Source organism: Phaseolus vulgaris, chromosome 11, assembly GCF_000499845.2.
Source record: "Phaseolus vulgaris cultivar G19833 chromosome 11, P. vulgaris v2.0, whole genome shotgun sequence".
Classification (NCBI taxonomy): domain Eukaryota; kingdom Viridiplantae; phylum Streptophyta; class Magnoliopsida; order Fabales; family Fabaceae; genus Phaseolus; species Phaseolus vulgaris.
Window position 1 is genome coordinate 988127 of NC_023749.2, and position 19074 is coordinate 1007200.

A 19074-nucleotide genomic window follows, 5' to 3' on the forward strand; every position below is an offset into this window, starting at 1 on the left:
ATATAATTTAAATATATATATATATATATATATATATATACATATATATTGCTATTAAAAAATTATTTTAAATATTAATTACTTTATTGTGACGATTTTTGGTTTTTAAAATTATATTAGGTTGAACTTTACTAATTATTTCATGTACTAATACTTTATTCTGAAAATTATTTTAAATTTAAATTTAATTTATGTATTTATATATATATATATATATATATATATACTTTCTTTTTAATTATTATTATTATAAATTGGATCATTCGGTAATTATAGTGTATGATCATTAACTTGGATCACAATAATATTTAAGAGAACAAGAAGTGGTTGAAGATTCTAATTTCAGTATTTAAAGTATGTTACAATCATAATAAATATTTTTAAATAATATAAATTATATAAAATTTTACTTCAATATATAAATTATATTTAGTTATAGTAATAATTTAATTTGTAATATATATTTTAATGTAAAATAATTTTAAGAATATTAAAAATTAATTTAATGAGAGTAGAAAAAGACAAATTATAAGAAATATTGGTTAAGATATATTGAGGAAAGTAATGCTAGAATAACATTTTAATTGCATATGCAAAAGATGGAATGATTTTTTTTAAGAAGGTTTATATGAAAAAGTGGAGAAAATATAAGTCAAGATGTGTATTTTAATTTTAATTTATAACATTCTAACCACTAATTAAAAGGAAAAAAGTCTTTCAAAATTTTGATAAATAATAGATGTTTATTTAATGGAGATAAAACAATTTAAATCGTTTGCATAAAAGTTAAAATTGTTAAATACAACATCTTTTGCTATAAAAAAAAACATGCAACGTAATTATCCTCTTTTTTCCCTACAGGTGAAAATGAAAAGAAACAGATATATTGAATTTGGAGTTGAAATTCAACTTCAGAATTATGATCAAGTTTCTCAATTAGGAGTTATATATTTGGTAACATTATAAAAAATTAATTCTCAACAAAAAATAATAATAAAGGACATTTTAAAACCACTAAAATACTATGCATAGAACATTCAAAATATAAACACAATATTTATACAATCATATTACAACTTCAATATTATTATTTTAATATTTTTTTATATTATTTAATTACAAATTTTCCTTTACTATGTATATTTATTTATAAATTCAATCACATTAAAATTTATATACAACTTGAAAAGTTGTGAAATATCATTTTCTCATTCAAAATGATATAAAAACAAAAAGGAGAGACAATATTTCAGACTCAAACTAGTAAAATAACTTGAGTTACTCAACAGTGATATTTTGGTCATCTCCCACACATACAGATTTAAATATATAGATGTTTTTGTAAGTGGTTATAAGTGGACTTAGGACACAGTTTATTTTAATTTTAATTTTTGATTGTAGAGGAAGAGGAAAGTTTGTGAAGATAGCTAGAAGAAAATGGTTTGGGTTTGTAAGTTGGGAAGAAGAAGGATCCCTTGTGCTGAATTTGAATATGGTATTTATATTGAATTGTACTAACCCGGCGGTTTATGGTAGTTCTTCTTCTGCGTGCTCTAACTGGGAACGTAAACCAGAGCAAGAGTGGTATACCAGCCATGAATGATCAAGTTCAAGGTCATAGCAATCCTTCCATTTGCAGACTGGATTCTCCGCCTAAAAGAGTTGTCTTTACAAAATTCTCGCACCCCAACAATGGTGAGATTAAAGAACAATGAAGGAAGGAAAGAAAAAAGAAAAACGAAAAGAATAAACGAGACGTACAGATTTGCAAGAGCGGTAACCTATGCACATAAAAACATCTCTGAAAAATTTGCAAGGACGCCAATAAAAGACACGCCTCCTTGCTGGAAGCAAATCAAGGAAAAGATATATAACTCAATGAACAGTTTGATTGATAATTGTTGCCCTAAAAAACACTGATCCAACCATAAATACTGATTGAAAGCAGGCAGTGCAACTTTTCCGAGCATCTTCTTCTGTATCAACTAATGTGAGGAAAGTGTTACCAAGAAGCTCAACTATGAGAATCACCATCTTCTATACCAGGAATCAACAACCGGCTGCTTTCAAGAAATTATCATACGGACGTGAGGCTGGCAGTTGAAAGAAGGCAGCCTGATGCTGGTATGCTGTAGCACAAGGCCTTGGAGCAGAGTCAGGCAATGCATTGTGTGAGGTAGAGTCCATGTTAGAATCCAAGAATGGATTTCCACTCTGCATCAAAAAATGGGTGAGTGCTTAGCAGAATTTCATGACTGAGAGCAGATTCTTGAAGATCCCTAAACGAAGCATGGAATGTTTATCAGATATTTTAATGATGAAGTAAAGAAGTACCGAAGGTAAAGCCTGTAGAATATGGAGGTTTGAGGAGACCCCGTCCTTTTCCTGGCGGTATTCAGTGGGGATCCTAAATGAATATCCTTGTATTGAATGAGTACTCAGGAAAGTGGACATCTTCTGCTGCTTTCCCACGAGGAGGGCCTCACAATGGTGAGCCATTTCTTTGTAAGGCATGTCAAACGGTGTTGAAATAGAAATTCTTCCTACTTGATGTGTTGTCTCCGAAACCTTCAGATAATATCATTTTTTGTAATTAGAAAAAATAGTAGATAAGACAACATTGTAAAAACCTTTTACAATTGTCATTTAGGATGAATTTATTAGTTTTTATAATAATACTTTAAATGTTACACTGATACTAATTCTAGTTAGTTGACAATATAAAGAAACTTTTATACTATTTTGATTGAACTTTTATAATAAAATTCATTACTCTAACTTTTGATAATTTAAATTTAAATATAAAAAGCATATTATAATTTTTTTGGGAGAATAGAAGATTCAATATTATGACAAGAGCTAAATCAACCTCAACATAATTTGTTAGGGGCAGGGCCAGGAATAGTTTCTCTCACAGGTATGACGTTATTAGTCCTTTGGATGTTCTATGTTTCGCATCAATCAAAATCTAGAGTTTTTTTTAATAAAAGTGATTTTTCCTTAGAACTTAATTCAAACTAAACATGTTATAAGTGTGTATATGTTAATGAGAAGAACTTACTGAGCCCAATATGTCATCAACACTCAACAGGCTTAGATTTTGTGACGACTGCTCCTGTGGATCAGGATTAGCATGGGACTCCAAACCACTATGTGAAATGTCATCGTCAATAGTGAATAATGAAATGTCGACCTGCATTATTTCATGAGAGTAAGCAATGAAGGTTTAAATAAAATGAAAATACTTAAAAAAAGAGCAGAGCAGAGCAAGTTACCATATCAGGAAGTTTATCATCTTTTAGTCCAGACTGGTACATATCCCCTGTTGTTTCACTGGATAACTGGCATCCCAAAGGACAGGCATCATCAGGTGTAAAATCGCCGAGCAGCCGTTCTTTTAGGATGGATGATTCCTACATAGAAAGGACTCACACTTAGTTCACTGGTTATGATAAGCTGATGCAGCAATATATCATATTTAGTCATTACATTAAACGATATTCCAAGACTCTGCACAATCATGGTAGAAAATGATTCTTTAGACTGGCTCTCAGTTAACTTTATGGCTGAAAGTGACTTCAAAGCTTCCTCATCGTCCTCTTTTGATCCATAAGCTCTACTTGGCTTCCTGACTGCATCAGCAACTGCTTGTAACTTGCAATCACTAACCAGCTGCAGGAATGGATCCATCTAAAAGCACAAAAATTCTAAGAGATAAAACAAATAGCAATTGATCACCAAAAAAAGGAAATAGATAGCATATTCAATTGAGTAAATAATCAACGCATTAGAAAGCAATAAGAGAAAGTAGGGAAAGTAAGGAAACTATAACAACTTAAATGAAAAACTTTGTATGGAACAACATATACATACTGTTTTATCAGTCAATGTCGATTTAGCAATAGAAATGAGAGAGAGGATGTTGTAGGCCTTGGATGTGAAGACAATCATGGCTGTTGCTAGTGTAAAGAGAGATCTGCGGCGAGATGGTTGCAGTTTTACTGGAAAAAATAAGTGTTTCAAAACTAGGCACCTTAACAACACCTTGCAACTTTAATCCATTTTGTCCGAAAGCAATATAGAAAAAAGAATAAAATAAACCGAATATAAAAACATATTCAACAAAAAAAGTACACGCTATAACCTCTCAAGTTCGATTTGGTTGAGTATGTAAGAAATGATCTCAGTAATTCTATACATCACAGAAGACTGCCATGCTTATTTTAATTTTTTTCTGGTCAGCCACTTTAAGTCCAAGATAGGCGACATTGCATAGGAATCCAAATAAATGTTTATGGCTTCCACCCAATAATTGCAAAATACTAAGCAGCATCAAATCACCCTTCTAGCCATAAAACTATTCCAGTCAGGTACATGTTTAAAAGAAGAGAAATTTGAAGTAATCACTGGATAATCATCAATTCAAAAAAGAGAGTTCTCTTTAGATTAGACTGAAATGAAAATGGGGAAACTGTTGGTAGAAAATTTATTCCCATATTAGTTAACCTTACCCTCATATTTGATCTGAAAAGTAAGCGCAGACAAACATACTTTTAGTTACTAACAATGCCTCCTTTAACCTAAAGATTTAATTAAAATAGTAATATTTAAACGCTTCTGAGACAAAAATTGACAGTTTGTACTATTGGTTCAATTAGGAAAAGCCAGAGATGAGTTTAATAAGCATGCGAGTTTATATATATATATATATATATATATATATATATATATATATTACTGGGAGAATGTTCCATGTATTTGGAATCAATCTAGAACGGAATCATAAAACAAGCACTAATTCATTCATACATGAAAGGAATGATCATTCCCACCTCACAAGGATGGAAAAGTCATCCACGTCTTTGCAGAATCAACTATTGAAATGGAATTGTTACGTCTTCTCTAGATGACAATTTAAGAAAATGCCATCCCTGCATAGTAGAGGCAGGAATGGTCTCTCCAATCTCGAGTACCAAACCTTTCAGAAGGGAAGTTTGGAAAGAAATAACAAGATTCTAAAATATCCATCTATACCATACATTGATCATATTGAGGTTCTCGTTCTTATATGCAAACTAGTAACATACACACATCAAATAATATGGGAATCAAGACTCTACCATTATCATTGAGAGAAATGTTCCTCAAGGAAAAAGCCAACTGAAAACTTTGAGTTAGAGCTTCATGAGATGAATTCTGCAGGAGATAGAATTTACACGATATGAGGATAAAATAAAAGCTACTTTTAAAAGATAACTTGTGCCTTAAAAACTTCAAAGAATATTCAATTACAGAACTACAATCCCATAATGATTACAGACTTGATTGTGAAGCAATGATAAAAACATCTGAACAGCAATAAAGGTGTAGAAATACTTCCATGGCCAATACCAGAACTTATTAGAACATTAAGAGCAATATAATTCAACTTCGAAAATTTAATTGAAGTTCTTGGACGAATAAATTACTTCATCAAATAATTCTCTACATGAGATGCAGTCAGTTACCAATCATAAAAAGATAAATAAAGTAATAACTAAAAGCGACCACTCAGTAAACTTAATATGTATTCAAATTTAACTTCCAAATATCAAGTATGTTGCTTCGGACCACACCACAGCTATTTTATCACACACTGTTGGTAACAATTAACCACCACACTGAAAAGAAATGGAGTAATATACACCACGGATATTGAGGTAATTAGTCAGCACCACATAATAAAGAACATTTGATGCACAGTATTCATTGTTACTGGTGAATGTTTTCAAAATGCCGTACACATAAATCTTTATTAGAACAAATACTTTATAACTTAACTAGAATTATTTGTATTTAATATTTATTATAATCATGTTTTAGTTAGTCACTTAGCCTTTTTTTTCCAATCAAGCTTCTAAAATTGTATTTTATTAGAAGGTAATATGTCAAGATATTGTTCTTGCCAATTATATTAATTTTTCTCATCATTCATAGGAAGCGAAAAATGTGTCAAAAATATGTGGCATGTTACGTTCAGCTTCGTTTGTCATCACAAATTGGTTTGAGCAAGATATATAAAACACCAAACAAAGTGTTGACTAAGCAAAGTAAATTGATATCAACATTTTTGTTTATAATCTATTTATAGATATTAAAATGACAAAAGTGAGCATGTTACCTTACTCCGAGCAACTAGCAGCAGAAGGCTGTAGGTATGAGCAATCGCCTCAAAATTTTCAGGCGTATTTTGGGAATATACAGACTGGGCCCAGATTGATGATAACAAAAGGGTAATCTGATGACTACTCAATCGAATGGGTAATACCTGCGACATAGTAGTCATAAGAATAGTGGTGGCATCTGGTGGTGTTTCACACGGGAATACTTTCACTATTACAGAAATTTAAAAAAGAAAAAGTGCAAGTATATACATGTTTGGTAGAAGTATTTGTAGTATTTTCCTCCACAGTTGTGTTTACTTGCGACTTCCTCATACTGGTAGCACGGCTGTAACTAGACTTCAATCTATTCATCACAGAAGAATTACTACTACCCTTTGAGTTCCTGTTATCCATATATTCTACACTGGCCAGAGAAGATTTTCTCGAACTAGCAGTCCGGCTATAAGTTGACTTCAATCTGTTCAAAATGGAGTTATCATTGACCTTGGCATCTGTATTACTATCTTCTGACAATAAATTTTGCTTCCTCTCCAATTTCTCAAATAGTGCAGCTGAAGAAGAAAACACAGAGACATTTCTTGAGAGCATTCTTTGAATATCAGATGACTTTGTTGTAGGGAACTCTGAAGAGGAGGGTTGAGGACAAACTGAAGATGGCACGAGAACAACAGAAAATACGCGGTGTGCACCCACCCTGGTTTCATGGTCTGCATGGACCATTGCCAGAAGTAACTGATGAAATAATGCCTCAGGGAATGACTATAGGGTAGAGTTCCAAATTTGCAGACAAACATAAAAGAATGAAGAAAAGTCAGAAAGAAGAAAGGAAATATTACAATCATAGCCAATAAAGCAATTTAACTGATCTTGCCTTGTTCTGATATGATAAATTTGGTATTGAAGCCACTATTTGAGCAGTTCTATAGACTGCAGCAATCAAGGTTCTGGCCATAACAGTAATATTAGACATGTTTTCCAACAACACGGCCATGGTATCAAGAATAGGACCTGCATCTGCAATCTGCATAACATTATAGCCAGTAAGCACAAAAGAACATTAGATCATTCAAAATAAAAAAAGTGGACGTTTCACATCCAAGTGTGCATACAGATCTCTATATGTTAATCTAATTTGTTACACTCTCAATTAAAATCATCTTGGGTAGTAGGGAGTTTATTTTCACCTTAATTGTTAATTGTACTAGGCATTCATCTACTTCCGTTCGGTATTTTTGGTTCCATTGTATTATTTCAGACCCCAATTTTGAATCATCAAGAGAGCAATGTATGCTTTTCCGCAGGTGTCTCATCATATCACTCAATGCACCAATTATAGCCACAGACTGTTGAACCCTTGTTTGTTGGGCAAGATGGGTAATAACCCCAACTATGTCAAGTTGCATATTAGGATTCTTTAAGACATTCTTGTGATCAAGGTGCTTGACTAAAATGGACAGTAACAAGTGTGTATTTTGTCCTGTAAATTACAATAAAACCGATTACAAAATTGTTAAAATAGGGGAAAGAAATTGAGATAAAAAGGCTAATGTTAAAGCACACAAGAAAATAAATACCAGAATTTTCAATTATAGACTGCATGTTAAGCAGAACCGCAAGAGCAAGGCCATGTTCTGGAGACCAGAGATTGGCAGTATCAAAATAGCGGAACAAGGACTCCAGAACACGTCGGACTGTTGTACCCTCCTTAGCTAACTTTGCCATATTTTGTACGCAAATCCGTGACCAAAATCCAGGTTTCTGGGCATCATCCCTGTGGAGGAGGAGAAAAAGTAGTTAATAGAGATTATAACTGCTGAGCAACTCAAAACATATGCAATTATGATAAGAAGTGCAGTTACACAGGCACGTTAAGTTCTCCTTTGTCATTCACTATCGTTCTCCAAGAATAAAGCCTCATTGCGTTCTCATTTTGAGACTCTTGTTGGACATCCCCATAATTTTCTAAAACAACGGAAACAACCTGAGGTAACAAGAGACGCATAAATCTGTCAAATGCAAGATGCATATTGAAATGTAAGACAAATAACCCAATGGAACTATTATTCCAGGGGGGTTACAAACTATGGTCTATGAGAAAGCCAAATTCATATGACAAATGATTTTAGTCAATAGAGGTGATTTTCACTCATAGAGTCAATTTGTTACGTGTTAAACAATCAGAACTAGCATAATTAAATTGATCAAAAGAGTAAGGGCAAATTCCTTACATTGTCAAGTAAACATACTGCTAACTTACATTGTCAAATTCCACAGAGATATGAGTAAATTCTCCCATGAACCAAACCTGTAAAACATGAAACCAGTTGTATCAATTTCACTTCAGCGCTGCATCACCTCTTCCTTGATAACTTTATCATGTTTGGCGTGTTGAAAAATGAATCAGCAATGAAAGGAGCACACAACAGTAAGCAGCATATGTCCGAGTAACATTCTAATTACCATTGACGAAAGGACTTGAAGGCCAGCAGCACGTAACTGTTGTATTTTGAAATCATCATCGCCAGTTTCTTGAGCTAGATTGCAGAGTTTTACAATAAACGCATCTAAATTGAACATATAAGTACCATCCTTCTGCACAAACAAGAAAACCCATGCATTTGAAGCATCCGCACTAAAAAACCTTAATCGTTGTACGTACTTCAAACTCGTAAATAGCAAACCTACCAAAAATCCCCCACCTGATTGTTCACAAAGTCAAACAAAGTCTGGCAACCTAAAATCTGCACTTCGTCATGCCGTGATTGATCAAGAAGAATCTGTATGATGCCAAGCAAGCTACTCGCAAACAAAGGCCTGAAGTAAGAAGGCGAATATGAGATTGTCCTCTTTCCTCAGGAAGCTATTTTCATACTACACAAGATGAAAGAGGCTATACAACATGCAGATACAAAGAACATATACAGCGTCATTTAATCGAAAGCTCCTCAACTAGTTCACTCACATCTGGTCTTTGCAAGAAATCAACAACTTCCTATAAATCAATATAACAACTTTGACGGATTGGTAGTTTTCCGTTCTCAACTCCCTATAACACCTCTGCTCCAGATAGCTCGTTATCTGAAACAAACGAAAACATGCAGTTATTTATTATACATATATATATATATATATATATATATATATATAAAATAGATAGATACACAAGAATTAGAAGGAAAAAGAGAAGAAATAGAGGCCTTAGGGACGCGGAGAGGATTCCTTGCGGCGTATTCACATAACTTGCCGATCATACGCTCATTCGGTTCCTCGCCCTGGAATCATGAGCAATTTGATGAATGAATGAATGAATGAATGAGAAATTGAATCGAATTGATAGGTACCGGAGTGCGGGGGAAAATGTCGGCGAGAAACTTCTTGTAACGCTTGATAGGATGGCGGGAGCGTTCGCGCAGGGCGGGGCAAAAGCAGCAGAGGCTGCCGCAAACCGGCCAGATGTTCCGAGAAATAACGCTCATCTTCTTCTTCTTCTTCTTCTTTCAATTCCAGAGAAATTAGCGTAGAAAATTGAAAGAAAGAGACAGCACATGAAATTGGAAATGGAGAGAAAGAAGAAGAAGAGAGGATTGGAGAATGAGGAAGAGAGGGAATAGAAATGCGAACGAAACTGTTATTCCGATCCGAGGGCACCGCGGAATGGAAGGCTCGATCCTCTCTCTCTCTCTTTCCGCGTGCGTCTGTTTTGTGCTTCTTCGGATGCCTTTCTTTTCCAATCATCGCATGCTTTGCTTCCTCTTTGTATTTATAGTCTTCCCTTTCTCCGCTTCCGACCCCTCACACTTACCAACCACTCTCCATTTTTCATTTTTCCTATTTCTATTTTTTCTTTTTTTTTATTCAATTATTTTCTTTCTATTTCTTCAAGAAAATCTTTTCATTATCAACTATTATTTATTAAATTACGAACTATTATTTATTAAATTATGAACTATTATTTATTAAAGAAGATCTTTTCATTATGAAGTATTATTTGTTAAAGAAAATCTTTTCATTATATGAAGTATTTAATGTTGACAACAGAATTTAGGTGTTACAACAGTTTGCGCGGGATCATTAATTCATCTGAAAGTTGTAACAAAAAATTATAATAATCACAGTTATTTATGATGTCACCGAGTCACATCACTACCTCTTTTAGGTATCATGAGTTTTGAATAATCCAGATATATATTATTAATTATAATAAAATAATTTAATATAGAAATACAATAATTATTTTAGTTTATCTAATAAAAAATTTAGCAAATATTTATATGATTAAATGTTTTTTAATTAATATATATATTAAATTAATTTTAAAAATTTAAAATTTAAAAAATTTGATGAGTCAACCCACTACTTTATTTTTTTTTGGAGAGGTGGAGTCAAAAAATTTAACTTATTTTACTACAACGAGCAAACGATGAATCGAGATAAAACGGAATAGGATAATAATAAATCTATTTCTCATCAATTATTTTTAAATATATTATTTATTACATAAAATTAAAAGGAATTGTTTTGTCTATTGTTATATTTGGTGTCTTTTATATTTCAAAGTTGTCTTTTTCACAATTTTGAAATATATATTGTTTATTACATAAAATTAAAAGGAATTGTTTTGTCTATTGTTGTGTTTGTTTCTTTTATGATTTCAAAGTTGTCTCTTCCATAATTTGATTGTGTTTGAAATTTAAAACATAAGTTTGAAATTTATTTATTTTTATGATTTGCTTGTTGTGTGACATTAAGGAAAAACATTGGTTTTTTCAAATATCTATTTGTTTAATTTCAAATATCTCTTTCTACATTTTAAAAAATTGTTTTAATTTATTATTGTACATGAAATATATATATTATTGTATATTTTTAAATTTTTAGTGTGTAATGAATGCATCATAGTTTATTTACGTAATATAAAATTGATAAAAAAAAAATAATTGACTAGTCTTCTTTTTCCTCTATGAAGAGTGGTATAAGGATTCTGATTGGAAGTTACGTACAGACAGAAAAGGAGTGTCTCTTGATGAAATTCTTGGAACTTTTTGACTTTGTGTTTTCGACCTTTGCAGAACCAAGCTTCCATACACTGATCATTACCCTTTTCCCTCGCAGGAAAAAAAGAGAGAGGGAGGTTTATTAGTCCTAGGAGTAAAGTTTTTCAAAAAGAGAAATGATGCTTTGGAGAGTTATATACCATTTTGATTTGATGTATTTAAATATATATAATAAAAGATAAATTTATAATTAAATGTTATAAAAAAATATTAAAATAATAATATTAAGAGTTATAATGTGATTATATAAAAAATATAGGTGTTAATATATTATTATTCTTTTTAAAAGGGTAAAAGGAAAAAAATACTAAGGTGAATTTTCTCACTCTACAACCCATATCTTATTTCTCTATTTCTATATATTTTTAATTTAATAATTTTTTTTAGTATAATCAGTACAAGAAAATCATTAAATAAAAATCAATTTTTAAATATCAAAATAATTAATTGCAATAATAACTAAATTAGAAATCATTTTATAAATTAAAAAAAAATGGTTATTAAATAGTTTCTAAATTGGTATCTAATTAGCAACTAAGGTTTTAACTACCAATTATTTAGTTTCTAAATTTGGTAGAAAAACATTGGTTGCTAATTAGATATTTCGAAATTATTTAACAATAATAGAAACTAATTTAGAAATCAATTTTTTTTTAGTTTCTAAAATGGTATCTAATTTAGTTACTATTGCAACTAATTATTTTGGTCTCTAAAAATTGATTTCTATTTTATGATTTTCTTATAGTGGATGAAAAATGTGATATTTTTTATTTATTGAAATGGTAGTAGTTGCTTATAGTAGATGGTAGTGATGGTAACAAATGTTGGTAATTGAGGTAAGTTTTGTGGTATTTTTACTGATTGTAGTTTTATTTTTGTGCATTTTTTTAAGCTACAATATTCAAGAGAAAAAAAAAATCAGTGCGATAAAATGGAGTGAAAACATTGAATAAAATAGATATTTTCGTCAACTCTCTTATACGTTCAAATAATAAAATTGTTCTTTCAACGTTGCAGATGCAGAAGAATGTAAATGTCACGATCAAGAGGAAGGAAGGTATGAGAGTACAACTGAAATTATTTAAAAAAATGAAGTTGTACTTCATTTATAATTATTTAAAATCGATTTTTCAAATGTAAGCGGAAGATATGGAGATGGGAGAAAAATTTACCTAAAATAAGCTAAATTATAAGCCCTATCTCAAACAAACACAAACCCTCTAATAAATTTCCAAAGATTTGGGGTAATTGCAACTTATGCATTGGTTTAGAAATTACTTGTAATAAGGGATGTTGAGTGAACTATGTATTATAGTTATTCCACATCCATCTCAGAAGATAAGTACAAGACATGTAAAGAGAAATATAAGCAAGTTTGTGAGCTGTAAAGCCTTAAGATAAGGAAAGGGAATATCTATTTTCTTACCTGTTTGTAGCTAAGAGTTAAACGGTAAAAGACAGTCACATTCTTCTCATTTCTTGGATAATGAAGCAACACTTTATACAACCTAATCTTATTTGTCTTCACAGTGGATTCCATTGTCTGCACTAAACCATTTTGCCTGCACCAATGAGGATAACTTGGTGTCTGTGTAGTCATTTTCTTGGGTAACACCAATTCAACTTGGTTATTATTATCTTCAGCTCCCACAGAACAACTTAAGTTTAATTAACACTAAACCTCAAAATTCCTCTCAGGGTCATAAAAAAGGTATGAACTGTTGTTTTCAATCTATGAAAGGGATATTTTGTGTACACTTGAACTTAGGAAAAAAAAAATCCAAATTCAAAATTAACAAAGTTAGTTATTTTTTATTGGTATGTATTAAAGGATATGAATACACGAGTTATTGAAAGATGCTAATATTAATTGTGTCTTTTGTAATTTTTAGTTATTTCTCTTTATAGAAGTGTATGACCTTTATTTTGTTTGTTCTGATTCTGCTATTTATTGATTGACTCTTTATTTTTCATTCTCTCTTTTTAGCTAGACCTATAATGAGTGTATTGTTTATATATATTCAGACAATTTATTTTGATTTTAATTGAAAAATAAAATAGATATTCATTCTCATATTCTCTATCATTCTTTTTCTCTCTTATTTGTCTTTATTATATCTTATAATAGTATATAATAGTATGTGTAATTTAGTTAATATAGTGACTAATCATTTTTTGTTTCTAAAATTTGTTTCCATTTAATGATTTTCTTGTAGTGTTTGTTGGACATTCTCTCTGTATTGAGGTTGGAAGACCTCTAAGTGTCTCATACTATTTTATCGATAAAAAATTTGATATCTGTTATTGAAGAAATAGATGGATGGATATGGAGTGAGTGTTAAGATTCATGATGAAAGGTTGTGTTTGGCAATTGCAATGATTAATAGAAACCAACATAGAAGAAGGCTTAGAAAAACAAAAGGGAGGGCTTTGTATGAATGATTGTTAATTTGAGAATCAAACGTGGGTTAGGGTTACCACCACCACACCTACTCATGCAATGCAAATGCATTGCTGATTGATCTTAAATATAATAATATTATTATTATTAAGGAACACAACTTCACTTTATTTCATTTGATTTGATTTGTTTCCAACCACCGGGCCTCACTACCCAACAGCAAAGAGTAAACTTTGACAATTAAAATATAAAAGTTTTATTTTAAAAACATTTTCAACAAACAGAAGCCTCACAACAATAACCCAAAACCTCACTGTGTTTGTGGCTGGTCATAACATACTCTTAAAATTGTATTACAAGAAAGCAAGATTTTTTAAGTGAACAAGTGAAAGTGCAGCTATTTTGTAAAATTTAGTGAATTATGATGTATTTCAAACTAAACTGTTGGTAGAATAAAATACCAAATTAATAGTAAATTCAATATTGAACAAATTATAAGTAAAAAAAATAACAGACAAAACATAATTTGGTTAATCTATATTGGAGATCTCACATTGACGGTAAATTAGGATATTTCATAGTATAAGTTCTCAGTCGTAAACTTAAAGTTCACTTCTTAATATGTTATGATAGTGTAGTTTATCCTAATGAAAATTTGGTAGACTTATCAAGTCACTCGCTATCAAACCGTTATCAGATCACTTATAAATATATAATCTCACGCACGAGTTGACAATTTCAGCATCAGATCACTTATAAATATATAATCTCACGCACGAGTTGACAATCTCATCATCAGAAAATATGTTAAAGATCTTAGATCCCCTAAAAATTAAGATATTTTATAGTATAAGTAGATGGAAATTCACTTTATACTTAAATTTAAATTCTTAGTAGTCTAGTAAAACTAAAAAGAGTTGCATGTGAAATAGGAACAGAGTAACAGACATAGAAGTTGTACTGCTGAGAAAAGGAACCGGAAACTTCAATATTCCCACTTACTGCAACGTAGCTGTCTCTGTTAGTGTTACCTAAGCAGTTGCAATTTTGTGATAATGCAAATTCCTTGCAGAGTGATCACAACATGACGAACCCAAACTTTGCTATCGGGTGGGACCCCATTAGACACCACCACTCATGGAAGCAGAGACCTTAATCTTTTGTCCCTTTCTCTTTGTTTTCTTCAAATTATCTTTATATGCCAAACTACCATATTAATCTACGCCACAATTTTCTGAAACCAAACTTTGGGCAAGGTTAATGATATTTGCTTGATTAAAATACAGTGCAACTTCAATGCAAATTTAACTACTTGCCAAGAAATCTCTTTCTTGCTAGCATGCCTTTAACACGCAATAGGGTAATTCTTAATTGCATCTTGTAATTGATTTATTGAAACCTTGTTCAAAAACAGATGAGATAACGACTGCTGAAAGATTTTGGTGATGCCATGGGTGGATGAAGAAAGAATAAAAGAATGATAAGGTAATAAATACAGCATAATACAAGAGGCCATGATTCAAAATCTTACTTGAAATAAGCCCAGAAGTTGACAGATAAAAAACCAAAAGCTGGTAAAAAGAATTGCAAAAAAGGACCACACAAGTGCTGGTATTGAAAATTTATTTGAGCTGCTGCATACAAACAGGTTATTCAACCAACAAGCAATGGCACAGTTTTTACAATTTTTCAGCAGCAGCTTCATGTATCTGTAATGTAACACAACAGCAGTCATGTGTTCCTGAATCATTCATACATTGGCTTTTGCATTTTGTTCATGAGGAGGAAACAAAACCTTTGGCAAAGCTTTTTGAACCAGGTTAAGGGGCCAAAAACCTACTAAAAATTAAGAGATCATTTCTGAAATCCACAAATAATGAACTAACAACAATCTACACAATTTGCAAGCAAGAAAAGCTCACAAGCCACTCCAATCAAATGTTTAAGCAGTTAATTAACTAGACAACCTCAGCAACAGCCAGAGAGTTCAAATTCTTCGAATTTGAACCAGAAACACCTTCATGTGTTGAAGTGGTCTCCCTCTGACCTACAACAATCTGGCCTTTACTCAAGCCAAACGCATCCTTGTCACTGCCACATGGCCGGTACAGGTTCCTCCCTCTTATGGAATATCTTCCACTGCCAAACCTGGAGCTAGAAACTTGTTCAGCAGATTTAGAACCATGCTCCACCCCATCAGCATCTCTCAGAAATTCAGGCTCCTCAGTGGTAGCCATCAAGTCCATCAAGTTGCTGCTGAACCCCAAATCAGAATACACCCTCCGGGAATACCTCATTGCAGATTTGGACAACCTTGCATCCAAAGCATCAAAATTTCCCTCCTCCACAAGCCTAGAACTGAATTGACCATTTCTTGCTTCAACAGGGCGCCCCACAGTCTCAACCATCATGCAAGGGTTGTTGAAACCATTCCACGAATGAAGAGGCACCAGCTTACACAGCCCACAGAGCCAAGTAACAACCTCCTTCATGGAAGGTCTCCTCTCCCTGCAAGACCTCACACACTTGGCAGCAATCACAGCCAACTGCTTCCTCACAACAGGATCCTTGGGAGGTGCAATTCTGGGATCATAAACACCCAACAACTTCCCTTTCTTGATGAGAGGAATAGCCCAATCCACAATGGAAGGTGGTGAATAGGTGATATCAATGGCTTTCCTTCCGCTTATAATCTCCAACAGCAAAATCCCAAAGCTGAAAACATCAGTTTTGGTGCTCAAATTATCAGGGGTGACATAACAAGGGTCAAGATAGCCCATGGTGCCTGCAGGGGGAGTGGACCTGAGTCTGTAGTCATCGACATGGCCTCTCAAAGCCAAACCAAAATCACCCAATCTGGCATTGTAGCTGCGGTCGATGAGAACGTTGGCAGACTTTATGTCACGGTGAATCACAGGAGGGGTGGAGGAGTGAAGAGTGTCAATGGCTTTTGCAGTTTGCAGAACCAAACGAATCCTCCTACCCCAATTGGGAGTCCTGGGAGAGGAATGAAGAACATCGTAAAGGGTGCCATTGCTCATGAACTCCACCACCAAAAGCCTGTCCCTTGAATCGTTCGTGAAACCCACCAAATTCACCAACCTGGGGCTCTGGATTTTCGACAAGATGTCGATCTCGTTGTCCACCTCGTTGGTGATCTCCAGCGGCGCGGAGGAAGACACAGGGCGAGGAACCACCCCGTGATGGTGCGAGCGCGACGGACGCTTGACCGCGACGGGACGGCCGTGAACCACCGCCTTGTAGACATAGCCGTGGCTCCCTTTGCCGAGGAGCTTGCGGTCGGAGAAGCCATTGGTGGCAGCTTCGAGGTCACTGTAGTGAAACTCTTGGATCTTGATGCTGCTGCTGGTTTTGTCTTTATCTTTGTCTTTGGTGGGTTTGGAAGAAGACACCGAATCGGAGGTTGAAACTGCGGATTGGGCTCTGCAAGAGAGGTAGAGGTACTCCATCTGAATTGTGTGTTGTGTGTGCCTTTTTGGAATATGTGAATCAAAGAAGGGAAGGTGGAGATGAAGCAGAACAAGATAGAAAGATGAAACCAAACCAAACAAAAAAAACACAGAGAAATGTGTTTCTGAGTGTTACAAAAATCACAATACGTTTCTTTATGTTTGTTGTTTTATCATGGGATTGCAAAAATATGTGCAAACGTTTCATCATTTATTATTAAAATTAAATGCTCTGTGTCTTGGGAGATGTGAATTTCTGTCCCTCTCTACAAATTACACAGAAGAAAAAAAAAAAAAAGTAAGGACCCACTTCTTCTATCTATACGACACGGATACAGATACGATAAAGATAAACACGAATACAGAGATACAGATACAGATAAATACATGAATGTGAATACGAACACAAATATAGACATGGATATGGACACGGATATAGATATGATATGAAAATACGTATAATTTTTAAACTGTATGATATGGGAATACAAATCTATATGTTATATAATTATGAATTATATAAATTAATAATAAAGATTTATGTGCACAAGTATCTTTTAATTTATTTATTTTTAGCAAAAAGATGTTTTTCATAGTTGGTTCAAAAAATATTTAATTTTTACTTTTAAAATTATGATAAAAAATTATATAGTTTGAGTTTCTAAAAAATTAATGTATTTTTTTAAAAATTATGTTAAAATTGTGTTAGAATTGTCAAAAATGCAATAAATATTTTTTTAATTTGACATTTTATCAATATGTTTTCTACAAGTATCGTACGAGTATCGGGTATGATATGTGTGTCCAACACGGATACATTATTTAAGAGAAGTGTCTGAGTCTCGTAACACTCCTTACGAGAATCTAAAGGTCCATTTTTTTTATAGATTAATATTTTTTATCATAATGGCTTTATTTATTTTATCATATAGTTTTTTTATAAAGTAAAATGTTATACAAAATTAACGTAATTCTCACGTTTGTTTTGTGGAAAGTGCAGAGAAAGGAAAGAAGATGATTCTGGTGTTTGTATTGTTGTTTGTTTATGAAGGTTTGGTGTGCCCTTAAATTGGGTCATGCCAATTAAGAATATTCACGGGTTGGGTTCACATGTCATGTACTTCAACTTTTCATCTCATTTTTCTTTTTTTTTCCTTCTTTGGCAAGTTAATTTAGTTTGTCACCTAATACATTAGAATAAATATTAAATATATTTTTGGTTTTTTATTATAAATTTAAAACTAACTTTTGGTTTATGTTAAAAATAATAATTTTTTAAAATATGTATAATAAAAAATTATTATAAATTTTAACAGTATTTTTATATATAATAAAAAATGGTTATTATAATATTATAAGATCCATTTAATAATAAGTTAGTATGAAATAGTTAATATTTTAATTTACATTAAAAAATCGTTTAAAATGTAAAGAAATTGCTAATAATTCCATTCGAATGGTTTTCATATATTTTAAAAATTTAAAATTTAGACATAAAAAAATATTTATTATTTAACCTAAATAGAATAAGATATACAATTTACTGAGTTTTAATTTATTTTCGCTCATAACGTAAAAAGTTTAATTAATAATTAATGATCACGTTACGTTATTTTCAAACGTTTTATTTACTTATTTATTTAGAAAGCGTTTTCTTTAATTTAATGAGCAACTTGTTTGAACACTTTTAGTGACTAGTATATTTTAATATGAAATTCATAACTTAATAGCACTGAATAGGTTGTTTCTTAAAAAATTAATTAATTTTTCTGTGACATGATATTGAAAAAATACTCAAAATCATAATTTAAGACCCAATGTCATGTTCAGACAAAACTATTCATTTGTCAAACATGTTATTTACAAATAAACCAAAAACAGTTTAAATTTCTCAAATTGGGTTGGGAAATTACATGCATTGTGTAAACTATTTCTACTCCTATGTAGAAATTAATGAAATGTTTTGTTCTCTTGTGTTGATGAAA

General features: G+C 32.1%; 2 protein-coding genes across 2 annotated transcripts; both read right to left on the reverse strand.

Moving 5' to 3' along the window:
* Nucleotides 1-1596: 1596 nt before the first annotated feature.
* On the reverse strand, nucleotides 1597-9909 carry LOC137819337 (protein SEMI-ROLLED LEAF 2). Its single transcript, XM_068623148.1, has 19 exons — nucleotides 9506-9909; nucleotides 9362-9436; nucleotides 9127-9242; nucleotides 8864-8978; nucleotides 8625-8756; nucleotides 8422-8469; nucleotides 8024-8145; nucleotides 7739-7935; nucleotides 7349-7641; nucleotides 7036-7185; nucleotides 6414-6923; nucleotides 6161-6307; nucleotides 5121-5196; nucleotides 3874-4001; nucleotides 3490-3690; nucleotides 3276-3413; nucleotides 3062-3193; nucleotides 2335-2568; nucleotides 1597-2214 (listed from the first exon to the last, which is right to left on the reverse strand). The coding sequence occupies exons 1-19, from the start codon at nucleotides 9638-9640 to the stop codon at nucleotides 2050-2052; spliced, it is 3114 nt and encodes a 1037-aa protein (XP_068479249.1). The 5' UTR covers nucleotides 9641-9909; the 3' UTR covers nucleotides 1597-2049.
* A 5294-nt stretch (nucleotides 9910-15203) lies between these two features.
* Nucleotides 15204-17280, reverse strand: LOC137824265 (serine/threonine-protein kinase-like protein At3g51990). Its single transcript, XM_068629828.1, has one exon. The coding sequence runs from the start codon at nucleotides 17087-17089 to the stop codon at nucleotides 15578-15580; it is 1512 nt and encodes a 503-aa protein (XP_068485929.1). The 5' UTR covers nucleotides 17090-17280; the 3' UTR covers nucleotides 15204-15577.
* Between the last annotated feature and the right edge of the window lie 1794 nt (nucleotides 17281-19074).

Excerpts from the sequence above, each read along its gene's own strand:
- LOC137819337 (XM_068623148.1), bottom strand. The coding sequence starts at position 9,640 with ATGAGCGTTATTTCTCGGAACATCTGGCCGGTTTGCGGCAGCCTCTGC. Across the intron at positions 8,979-9,126 it reads ATTTCTTGCAAAGACCAGAT|GCCTTTGTTTGCGAGTAGCT; the intron begins GTGAGTGAACTA and ends TTCTTACTTCAG. Across the intron at positions 5,197-6,160 it reads TGCTAGTTGCTCGGAGTAAG|AATTCATCTCATGAAGCTCT; the intron begins GTAACATGCTCA and ends TATCTCCTGCAG.
- LOC137824265 (XM_068629828.1), bottom strand. The coding sequence starts at position 17,089 with ATGGAGTACCTCTACCTCTCTTGCAGAGCCCAATCCGCAGTTTCAACC.